Here is a 12,383-nt window from a genome sequence, read left to right as displayed (position 1 = left end):
GCCCGTAGCGCTCCTTCTGTCACTGCACCCCCAAACTCCATTCATTCCTAGCAAATGCTGGTGATCTACAAGATCACAAGCTCGCTCTTTCTTTGCCCAGAACACAACACGGTTCCGCTTGATTTGTGGCTTCTTTCAGCCAATCAGGAAGCCTTCTAGCAAAGGAACTGCAATAGACGGGGGTTGCGGGGCGGGGAAGCAGGAAAAGAAATTCTGTTCCAGAAGAGGAAGAAGAATTAAAGAAGGGGGCAAGTCATCTCGCGTTGTGGCTCCGCCTCCAGAGAGGGTGGTTTCTGTGCAGCGGGGTCCAGAGCGGTGAGCGAGTCTTTCTCAGCTGCACGGAGGTAAGTGCAGACAGGCTACCGGCTCCCCACCCGCACCCCACGCGCGATCCCAAAGAGATCCGGAACCCCTTCCCATCCTTTAATCCCCAATGAACCATCCTGATTGTTAAAGGCACTCCGACATTAAGGAAAGCCTAAAGCCCTTCCCGATCCCCTCATTTCAATGGGATCTCTATATTTCCCCCATTCCAACATGCACGCACGGACGCACGCAAACACGCACACACAAATCATGCGACATTTTCCCTTCCCACGCGCTCGTCTTACCTGGCCCTGCACAACCCCAGCATCTTTGTGGAAAGGAACGTGGATGTTTCCCGGGCCTGCCCCCCACGCCCCCATTGAATACTCTATTACGCCATCCTGTTGTCAAAGTAATCCTGCTTGCTGTTAAGGGATCTCTTCTGTGCATGATCCTAGTTGGGGTCCCGCTCTGCTGCTGCTTGGAGTCTTCTGCAAAACCGGCGTAGAGGCCTGTACTCCACCTTATCTTTTCCAAAACTTTCGCCCCCCACCCCTCGTTGCTTTAAAGACCCCCCTTTTTTTCCTACCCATGTATCCCATCCTTATGCAGTCTTCCCATCAAGCTTCCTGAAAAAGCACTCTCTGAGTTCTTAAATGTTGCTTTTCCGTAGCGAGAGGGCACAGTATCTTGCAATCTATTAGCCTCCACCATCTTACCCCTTTTCCTACCTCAGCTGTTGCTGCTACTCAAGACTTAAATGCTACTCTCTTACAAGATCATGGGATGGAGGCAGGAGTTTGGACTCTCTTGGTGTCTCTGGAAAGAAAAAAATTCAACGTGCTTCATCTCAAGAACTGGATTCTGTGGATGAAGGGACTGGGATCTGATCATATTGGGTGGGGGCAAGGAGGGAGAGTGGGGAGGGAGGGGGAGAGAATAGTTTAGAAAAGTTGGGCTGCGAGCCAAAGCTCCCAAGTATTCTGGGAAAGAGGAGAGTGAAAGAGTTGGTTGAAAGAGTACGACAAGCGACAGTTAATAATCCCTGATATGTGTAGTCATGTTGAATGGACCTAGCACAGTGCGATTAAGTGTGAGTTGTTAACCAGATGAAATGGTAACCATAATGAGAATTCATGATTTGCTGTTGGGTTGTTTAAACCATGGGTTGTTACTTAGAACCGCGAGTCATTCATGAGTTATTTTGCGAGGCGACAGAGGCATCAGGTAAGAGGGGACAAAATCCCCTAGCTACTCTATATGCCAGTACTACAGTGGCACAAAAATGTGTGGGATACAGGAAGGGAGTGGGCGAAGAGAGCAGAACCAAGGAATTGGAATAGCCTGCAGTTCACTGATCATCTAGAAGGCGCATGGGGGGTTAATTTGGGGTAATGTGTAAAGCAGGTCATTCTTATGAGAAGGGAAGAGTGGGGAGCTAAGATCCCAAACAATTCTGAAACTCCACCTGGCACAATGATTCTGAGGATTACCAAGCTGCTTGATGTGATTCCCCTTTCTCTAGGCTGGACCCTGAGCCTCTAATCCCCTTGGTCCCAGCTTCCATCTGCTCAGCACCATGCCACTCGCCCGCAGCCTCTCGGTGACCTCTTTGACGGGACTGGAGGACTGGGATGATGAACTGGACCTGGAGAACGCCATTCTTTTTGAGGTGGCTTGGGAAGTGGCCAATAAAGGTAAGCTATGGCTTGGTTTGTTTTGAAGCTTTTCTTAGGAAAAGTGGTGATAGTTTTTAGTTTAAGACACTTGGTTCGTGTGGCCTGGTGTTGTCAACACTGGCTGGCAGTGACTTTCAGGCAGGAATTCTTCCTACACTGCTTTGAAATGCCAAGGATTGAACCCGGGCCTTTCTGCTGTGATGCTGCCGTGCCGTGATAGAGCACAGACATCTTCCTGAAGTTTTGATGGGCTACTGGCCAGAATGCAGAATACCTTGGTGTTCTCTTGATGGTGGCAGGATAGGAACTGGGGTGGGTGCGAGCCAAGAGGTGTGAGGAACTCATTATAACCAAAGTTGTGTCAAACATGTAAAGATACGTTTACGTGCTTGTAAAGGCCCAGCCTTTAAGCATCATCTGGAGATGGGACCTACTGGAGCATGGTGAGAATGGAGTAGAAGCAAGCAAGCCAAGACTTGTAAGTTTCTCAGGATGTGTCAGGAGGTAGAGCAAAGAATGTTGGAAAGGCAGAATCCTTGGGAGCGTGTTATAATGGACCTCTGTAGTCCCTTCCAAGCCACACTGCTCACCAGTGCTTAGGCCAGTCTTCCCCAGACTGGCGCCCTCCAGGTTTGTTGGACTACAGCTCCCAGCACCAGGGGAAGGCACCAGGGGAAGACTGATTTAGACATTGCTCCCCCCCCATTTACCAATCTTGGGCCCTCCCAGTTGTAAAATCTCCATTGCATTAACACTGCCTCAGATCTTCGTTAAGCCACTGAGATCCAGATGCAGCCATTTCAGGCTGCTTCCTGCTATCCTAATGTGATGGCGTCGGGCCAGTGCTCCTTGGATGAGGGCAAGAGGCCTTGCTAGGAATTCCCCTGGATTCTGGATATTTGCTTATACCATTGCAGTGCTAGGGGAACTGTTCCACTTTTCTCTTTTAAGGGTGTAAATCCTTTTTGAAGTTAAAGTTCTCCTTGTTCTCTGAGGTTTCAGCACATGTTGTGCGCACCCATCTGGACTTCCACACAAGGTTGAACTCTACCTTGTATGTTATTATATGTACACAGTGTGCTTCAGTTTCATAAGAAGCTGACTTCTTGAAATGTCCCAAATATCTTTTTCTCTTATAACTTTTTATTTGAGTGCAAAAATGCCGAGAATACAAAAACAGAGAAAATGGATGTCTCTGAATGAAGGATGGAGGGACTGACAAGACCCCAGTGCACTGTCCAGTTTCATGATTCTACCATGTCATTGGAAATGCACTACCTAATACAAAACTTAGCTGGGATCCTGCAAACCTTGGCTTTCATTTGGAACAAAATCAAGTTGCTAGTCCACATGGGATTAGCAAGTAGCATAAAAATGTGTAAAGCAGGGCAGACGACTAGTGGTCTTCCAAATGTTTTCACTTAAACTAACATCATCCCTCACCATTAGCAAGGGTGGCTAAGGCTGATGGCACTGAGCCAAACTATCTGGAGGGTCACAAGTTTCCTACCCTTGTGTCTCCTCAAAGCATGGAAACAATTAAGTGTCTGCAGTGACTTCTTCACGTGCTTCTAAACTGTGTGCTTTATGTATTGTTCCCTAACCTCATTAACCTAACCTGTTCTCACCTTGTCACCAACCAGGTATCTGCTGGGCCTTCTATTTAGCAGTCCACTTCACACCCTCCCTGTCAGTTTTCACCCCTCCCAAAAGTTAGTTAGCATCCTCAATCCACCCTCCCCAAGGATTTTTTTCCCTCCAAAATTGTGTTTGCACTTCTGTAACCTTGCCGCTTTCCCGCAAGTCTGTTAAAGCCACTTATACTTGGACGGCAGCATTTTGGCTACATTAGGACTGGCGCTCGGAGAACTGAGATGGTTGTTGTGGTATATATGGTCAACTTTTGAAAGTTTGGCAGCAATAGCAATATTAAAGTACATCTTCCATTATCTCAGGATCAGCACATTCTTCGGATTGATTAATCCAGAACACACAGCCTTGGCCACATAGCGTGAGAGTCTTTGGGAAGGATGGAGCAGGGGCTTTTCTGAAGCATATCAACACCAGGACGTGAACAGGGATTCTGATGGTCACAATCTCACAACAAGCATGCTCTGTGACTTAGCAGTGCAGCAAACTCAGGAAGGGACAGGCAGAGGGTCAGTCAGGCTCCTCTGATAGCTCTCCATGTGATTTGCAGCAGATCAGCAAAGGTTTCTCACTTCTCAGTGGTTTTAGAGCTGCAACGAAGAAGGGTCTTTTCTCTGTGTTTGTGTGCTCCTCCTGAACTGAGCTAATGAAATCAAGAAAGTTAGTAGGAAAAGTTTCTGTGTGCAAAGATGTATATGGAAGATCCAGACTGGCGCTGCAGGAGGCAGGACTGAAGCCAGTGGGGATGTGGACAGAACCAAATGCGGACAGGCCGGCCTTTTCTCTCTCTGCCACCCTCTTCTCTTTTTCTATCTGTGCCACTCCCTTCTCACTCTCTCCATTAGTCTCTGTGCAGCCACCATTTCTGCTTCTCCCTCTTCCTCTCCATGCAGTGAACTGCCAGAGAAGCTTTAGCTCCCACTTGCCAAAGGTCTGAATTTTTCACAGGCAGAGCACTTCTAAAATCAATTCAAGGGTGAAAGGGGATGGAGTGTTTAAACAATTTCTGGACTTCTTCTCAGATGACCTTTGTTCCTTAATTCTGTGTCCACCTTCTTGAGCCACCATTTTGAATTGGGTGGACCTTGGAGTTCTAGAGAAAAACAAAGAGGAACCTAAAATCTGTGAACCTAAAATCTGTCCATCTTGAAATGCTCTGCTGAATGTGCCACCACCAAGGGAAGTTCAGTTGGTGGGAACATGGGATGAGGCCTTTTTCGTGGCACTCCGCCTTTGCCTCTCTTTCCCAAAGGAAATTCAGTTGGCCATGTCTTAGCTCAGTTTTTGGTGAACTATTATAAATTGTTGTTTTGTAAAGCTTTTTAGTATGTTAAGATTCCATTCCAGGGCACACTGTGCTTTGACTAAGACTCATCAAACTCAGCGGGGCATACTCTTGGATAGACATATAAGGAATCACACAGTACATCACCTAGTTATGCACTCTTCTTTTAGGGTCCTCTCTTGCTTTCAGTTTCTGCTCTTGATGCTGTTTAAAAGTGTTTAAATAGTGGAAAGTTTTTTTAAAAAATTGAAACTGTTTTAACTGTAAGAGGGGTTATCTGGGCTGAAAGGTGACTTATGAACTTATAAATAACATTTCTGATCTAGAAGTGCCTTCCTGAATCATCTTGAATTTAACAGCAGTGCTTTTAAAGAAAACATTTCAGTGTTGCTTGCATAGTGGCAAGATTGGTACTTCACCTCTGCCCAAGAGAGATTCCTGTTTTGGGCCTCTTGGAATAGAAAGGAGTTGGAAAAGGCTGGGCCACACACACATCTGTGATTGCCAAATTGGGCTCTAACATTGTAGCCCATAGAAAGAGAAAAAAGCTGCCTCCTTCTCTGTAGTGATGCTTGTGCAATTTCACGGAACTTTTTCCCTCCTTCTTAGTCTTTTCAACAATATATGTTACATTCTGTCACTGTCTGCTATAGGCCTCTTGGAATTTTTTGTTCTCAATTTCACTTGCTCTTAAACGTCATTATTTTATATATTTATTTCTATCGAGCAGCTTTCCCCAGATAAAGCCTTCCAGATAGTTTGGATAAGAGGACAATAGTTCCCAGCATACCTGACCGTTGGACATGCTGGCAGAGGCTGCTAGACACTGAAGTCTAAAATGACTGGATGGTACCAGGTTAGAGACAGCTGATAGCATCTGGCCTGTCTTTAGAGATAAAACGGCCTAAATGCAATAAAAATACAATGATGCAACAAGTGCAATTCTAACCAACAAGATATGGCAGTGAAAACTAGTAAATAGATAAACATACGAAAAGAGCAGATAAAAGATCTAATTCCATTAACAGGCCAAGAGCCAAGCAAGTGTGGCAAGATGAAAGTATCTGGCAGGAAAATTTGAGCATTGCCCACAGACTCTGGCTGCCATACTGCAGTAGTTATAGGCATGACTTCTAAAGGCAGGGAGCTCTGAATATCTTAATATAATATCCAGTATCGTTATTATTTCTTATTTTTACACTATCAGCGTGCCAGGCACTTTACAAAGTACAAAAAGTCAGGTCCCTGGCCCGAGGAACATAAAACTAAAATCTGACACAGCGGAACCAATAGAGGAAGGGGTGTGACCAGAAAAGCCATCTGTGCTTGTTTCAGCTTGGCTCCAGGCTGACTTCCAGGATCAGGGCTGTGTGCCATGGGCATCTTACGAAATGGCTGCTCGTTTCCACTTTCGAGAGAAAGTTAATTTGCATAACCTCTGTGGCAATGCCCTGCCCTGCCTTCTTCACCTGCAGTAGATATAGTAGTTTGATCCTGAGATGTCCACATCGAGAGAAGGATTGTGTGCACCATCCCATCCCAAATATACTCCCCTTCCACACCATAAATGTTGCCTTTTCTGGAGCCCTCCTGCACCACTCTCTAACAGATGCCTTTAGGCTCTTGTACCCTTCAGTGATTCATGTGGGTGTGTTTTCTTTGTTCATCTTTTCTTTTGCAACGGTCTAACTAAGAAGGGAAAGCTAAAAAACACCTATTTCCAGTTTCCATTTCAGAGAAGCATTTAGGGGCTGCATTCTAGTAGAAGAGAGTGCCAAAGGCAAAAGAGAGCGGGGCTAAGCATACAATAAGAAAGCCAGCATGGATCAGCTTAAAGTTCTTACTGCCAGTAATTAAGTCTCAGCACAGGCACTTCCAGCCTTTGGGAACCCCAGAGGGGCTTGAGGTTCTGCACCCCTGGTGGACAAACATATAGGTAGGGAAACTAACGCCACTCCTTCTCTTTTTGTAGTTGGTGGGATCTACACCGTGATCCAGACCAAAGCCAAGATTACCCTGGATGAGTGGGGTGAGAATTACTTTCTGATTGGGCCTTACCTGGAGCTGAATGTCCGCACACAGGTGGAGCTCATAGAGCCACCCAATCCCGCTATCCGCCGCACCATGGACTCCATGAACGCGAAAGGATGTAAAGTAAGAAAGGGGAGGGGCTGGGGAGGGAGAAAAGCAGCAGCTGGCCTTAGGCCACAGAGGCCTAATTCTCACTAGCAGCACCTGGCTGCCATTTGTGGGAGGGGTCCAAGCTCTGTGGTTGAGCGTGTACATTGCATGCATAAGGAAGCTCCGAGTTTAATGCTTGGAGGGGAAAAACATCAGGATGTTCAGGGATGGGACCCACAGGGCCCTTCGGATGTCAGATTGCAACTCTCATCAACCCTAGGCCGGCATAGCCAGTGGGGAGATTTATGGGAGCTGTGATCAATCAACTGGGGAGCCATAGTTTTCCAGTCCCTGAGGTCACAACATCCTTCCCCAGCCTTGGACTACATTCTCTGGCTGGGCATGATGGGAGCTATAGTGCAACATATCTGGTGGGTGTCAGTTTGAGAAATGCTGGACTTACCTCCACTATTTATTTCAAATCTGATTGCCAAATACATTGTGGTTTTCCCTACTATCATATAGACACCATCCTCTGGTAATTTCTACCTGGCAGGTGTACAATATGAACCTGCTCCCAGGGAGGGCAGTGTAGGCATTTCAGTGTTCTTTTTCTTAAATTGAAATCCAGGAGGAGGAAGATGAAAAGAAATTATTATGGTATTTTCATCCTGGTACACAGACTTGTTTATTTATCTCACAGCTGCAGGAGTTTACATTCTGAGCTTGTGTTTCTGCTCAAAACCCTGGGCAAAATTAGCTCTTGATCAGCCTCCTTTCAGTGAAGAACTTCAAGTTTCAATTAGAACTTGTTTCTCTCCTCTCTCTGAAGCACACAGGCCCACAATCCAAAAATGACACATACGAGACAAAAGGGAAGGGCTGAGGAAAGCAAGCTTAGTTTTTTTGGTAGGGCTGATGGAATGGCCTGCTTTCCACTCTCATCCCTCTCCTTCCAATGCTCTGGAATGACTGCTGGTGCTAATAAGGGAGGGAGGGGGCGTCCCCAAGAGCCTTTATACCACCTTCTAAAGATTTCTGTCCCTCTTCCACCAAAGGTAGTCTTCAGGTTGGTCATTTGTGGGCAGTTATAAGATACTCTTGACGAGCCTTCCCCAACCTGGTGTCCTCCTGATGTTTTGGACCATGGCTCCCAACATTCCTGACCATTGGTTGCTCTCAGATGCTGAGAACTGGAGCACCAAATATTTGGAGACCATTTGGTTGCCTGCCTGTGCTTTATACTATAGTCTACAGAGAGGCTGGGCAACTTCATAGGCTGTGTGTGGGAGCAGCTGAAGACAAGATCCCAAAATGAGATAGCCTGTGTAAAGGAGTGGAGCGGACAAAAGAGGAGGCCAGCCAGGGCAGAACGAATCTTAAGTAGGAATTCTACATCACAGATTTGGTAACTAGAGTTGCCCATAGACTATTCCAAGCTCTGGTTGCAGTAGACTGAGAATGAGGTGCATGTTTTCTCCTAGCCAAACAAAAAAGTGAGGCAAAGCCTGGTCAGGGCTGGTATATGTGGGGTGAAATGGGGAGAGCAGTGTGTTGAGTTTTGGCCTTTTTAGGTCTTTCAAGTCATTTGGTTCTTGTGTGCCGTACTTCTAAACTATCAAAGGCTCAGGAGCCGTGCCTGGGAGGAAAACAGTTTAATATGTGGGTGGAGCAGGAGAGAAACAGTGGTACTGTCAAAGACGTTAGATCTGAGCTAGCACAAAGAAAGCATCCCACCAGCATCCCTGTTGGAAAATAAGTACGTTGTGCAATGCGGTGTCCTTCCTGTGTGCCCACCGCTGTGTAGGAACTGAGTATTAAACCTTCTCACTTAGCAGAGGTGCCAGTGCCATGATCGAGAGTCACGTGATTCGTTCCAGTGATGGGAACAGAGAGGGCTACCTTGTTACAGCCATTTGTCCATCTACCCAATATTGCTTCCTCTGACTGATGGCATCTTTCCAGGATCTTGGCTAAAGTCTCTTCCTGTCATCCTGCTGATGATTCCCCTCCCTGGAGTTGAGAATGAGCTTGAGTTCCTCAACATGCAAAGCAAGAGCCTGCCACTGACATATGCCTCATAAGGACTACAAACATTTAACAATAATAGTCAAGAGATGACAAGAATTGGAGGCTTTATGGCCCATGCATCTGTTTTATTATAGGACAGCCCTCAGCAGTGGGGGATCTTCCTATGGAAAATGTATCTTCCCCATGAGATGATCTTTGATTGCCAGTTCCCATCAGCCCCAACCAGCATGGGCAATGGTCAAGAACAGTGGGAGTCCAGCAGGCCACAGGTTCTTCGCCAGCTGTAAAGGCACTGAAACATTACATGAGCCAAGACACTGTATGACTTACAAATCAAATACCATATGTGTAAGGGCATACGTAAAGCATGGTGTCCAGTTGGACTACAGCTCCTATCATCCCATAGGTAGGGATGTTGGGAATTGAACTGAAACATATCTGAAGAGCATCAAATTTGGGAAGTGTGCTATAAAGGGTTAACACTAATTGGATGCTTCCCAGTTACTCAGTACCTCTATTGTCATACAATGTATTGGTGTTCCTACACATAACAATAAGCCAGAATGCCAGTTCTATCATGAATGAGCAGCATGCTAGGGCGTGTAGTCCATTTGGTCCAACTTTGCTCTTCCCTTCATGTGAGCAGGTAAATGTAATCAGAAATGGACAGTTTATTGTTCTGCCCAAAGCCAAGATCCTGATTTGTTCCTCCAGCAAGCCAGAATGGTAAGGCAGCAACAGCATAGTATCCTGCTCTGAACAATCAAGGAACCGAGGTTGATTGGCACAGCTGCAGCTGGATTCAGTGCAGGCAATTGCCGTTTTGGACATGCAACTTCCAGTTGGGGTTGTGCCATTTTGTGCTACTCTGGCTGCTGTGGGTTATTGGAGGGTGAAAATAACCCTTAGGGCTAGTAGTAGTGTCATGGGAGCGTGCATTTGGTAGGAAAGCACCAGTATTAGGAACAACAACAGAACTGCAGAATATGGGTGTTGTACCTATTTAATTTGTACAAATGAAAAGTAAGGGGATTCCTTTTACTGGCTCCTCTTTAGCTAAACACCCCACCCCCAACCCCTTCTGACCAGGAAGGCTATTTCTAACTGGACAGTTATTTTGAGCAGCTCAGCAAACAACAGCACCCGCCAGTCGACCTTTTGCAAGATGGAGTTGGGAGTAATATAAACCAGAGGCTAAAATTAGACACACAGCCATACTCTCACGCACATGAAACCATCCCCCTGCCCTGTGGGTCCGACAGAGGGGATGATGACCAAGTGAGGCTTACTTAGTTAAAAGAAAGGGGGAAACATCTGGGAGATGGAGGGCAAAAATGACTTTTCTAGTTTTAAAATGGGATTCAGGAGGACAAGAGCTTGGAGGCTGATAAGTAAGGAACCACAGGCCTTAATTTGAATCAAGGAGGGTCCCCTGTGTTAGAAACAGGTTTTCTTGTGCATACACAGAAGTAGGATATTGATTCTTTTAATAAATAAACAGTTTGGCATTTGAACAAGGAATTAGTTTCATGAAATTCTGTGGAGAATTTGGTGGTCCCATATACTATAGAGCATTGACCTTGCAGCACTTGATTTCCACATAAAAATGTATGTGGAGGTATGTTTCTAGGCCTCATGGTAAAAAAGTGAAAAATTTGAACATTGATAGTAACCTTACGCAACCTTGTGTCTACCAAATGTCCTGGGCTACCAGCACTCCTGGAAATACAGGGTAGGACTGATAGTAGTTGAAAACTAAAACTTCTGAAAGACACCAGGCTGGGAAAGAGCGATATTTAGACCCAATCAAAAGTATAAGGTTGCATTTGGATAGGACTTACTTTGCCCCCTAACTTTTATTCTCTGGCCCTAATCTCTCTTGCTGCCCTCCATCTATTGAATATGTTGTTTCATGCAGAGTATCTGCAGTCTCTGGGCAAAATATTTGGTTTCAGCTCTAATAATTTATTCATCTATCTGAAACGCAACTTCTTGGATATTTTTGAAGTGAAAATAAAGTGTGCACATTGCTAATCTGATTGTTGCAATTTTAAAATTCTATACTTTGGTGGTTGCGTTTTACAGAGGAACTCTGGAGTAGCTAACTATGTGCGTCTGTACCTCCCTGTCGGCTAATCTGCTACACGTCACACCTGTCCAGGTTTATTTTGGTCGCTGGCTGATTGAGGGGGGACCCTATGTGATTCTCATTGATATTGGGGCCACAGCCTGGAGCTTGGATCGTTGGAAGACGGAACTGTGGGAAAGCTGCTCTATCGGAATTCCCTGGTATGATCGCGAGGCCAACGACGCCGTTCTCTTTGGCTTCCTCACGGCCTGGTTTCTGGGGGAGGTAAGGAGAGAACTTTCTACAGATAATGTCCGCTGCATCTTCCCTGAACCGCCCCCCCCCCCGCACTCAATATATTTATTTATTTATTATTTGCATTCATATGCCACCCTAATAGCCCAGAGAGCTCTCTGGGTGGTTTACAACATTAAAACCCACTGATCCTAAACAAACAAACAAATTATCCATACCACGACTGTATAAAATAAAATAGTTGAAATAAATCAATAAAATAAATAAATAAATATCTACTTACTCTGTGTTTTTGGAACAGTTTGCTGCTCAGTGTGAAGAGAAGCCGTTCATCATTGGTCATTTCCATGAGTGGCTGTCTGGAGTTGGGCTTTTCCTCTGTCGGATCCGTAAACTTCCAGTGGCAACCATCTTTACCACCCACGCCACCTTGCTTGGACGCTACCTGTGTGCAGGCAGTGTGGACTTCTATAACAATCTGCCAAATGTGAGTCTTCCCATGGCCAGGAGTTAGACGCAAATTGAGGTGGGGAACTGAGGGATTCAGGGATGAGCGGAGACACCAGAAACGCTTTACTAGTCAAGTCCGTTCTAGAGGCTCGAGTGCTGTTCTGAAGTCATCTAAGAGCTGAGAACTTCTCCCTTGATTAACTTTGTATAACCTCACTCTCAGATATTCCTATCTCCTATTTTTTCCTATTCTAAATCCGTAGAGGACAAGCTACAGGTTCTTAGCTGCTCCTTGCAACCACAAAACCTCCAGGTGCCATGCCTGTCCCTCTCCATCAACCAGCCATCGGCCAGAGGCAAGGACAGAACCCTGTTTTCCTGTTGCTGTTAGCAGTGGAGAAATTGCAGTCTTCATGAGGATCCATACAGAGGGATGGAAGTGGCTATAACCTCTGCCCTTACAACAGCTCTTCTCAATTTTTCTGCTCCCTCACTCCTATTCCAGTCGACACCGAATCGATTCTTATCTTTTAGACCC

The 12,383-nt window shown here is 45.8% G+C and overlaps 1 protein-coding gene across 2 annotated transcripts in view; it reads left to right on the top strand.

Annotated features, from left to right (window-relative positions):
- The first annotated feature begins 249 nt into the window (after positions 1 to 249).
- GYS1 (glycogen synthase 1) overlaps positions 250 to 12,383 on the top strand; it is a 30,841-nt gene continuing 18,707 nt past the window's right edge. Inside the window, exons 1-5 of one of the 2 annotated variants that reach the window (XM_044448117.1) lie at positions 250 to 344; positions 1,832 to 2,003; positions 6,893 to 7,074; positions 11,234 to 11,425; positions 11,697 to 11,882. In XM_044448117.1, the coding sequence (XP_044304052.1) occupies positions 1,886 to 2,003; positions 6,893 to 7,074; positions 11,234 to 11,425; positions 11,697 to 11,882 (678 nt within the window). In that variant the 5' untranslated portion in view covers positions 250 to 344; positions 1,832 to 1,885. Of the gene's footprint in view, positions 345 to 1,831; positions 2,004 to 6,892; positions 7,075 to 11,157; positions 11,426 to 11,696; positions 11,883 to 12,383 lie in introns of those variants that run through there. The other variant, XM_044448118.1, reaches the window with a different exon arrangement.

The sequence above is a fragment of the Varanus komodoensis genome, unplaced genomic scaffold, assembly GCF_004798865.1.
Source record: "Varanus komodoensis strain SLA01 unplaced genomic scaffold, ASM479886v1 scaffold53, whole genome shotgun sequence".
Taxonomy (NCBI): domain Eukaryota; kingdom Metazoa; phylum Chordata; class Lepidosauria; order Squamata; family Varanidae; genus Varanus; species Varanus komodoensis.
This window is presented reverse-complemented; position numbering and strand designations above follow the sequence as displayed.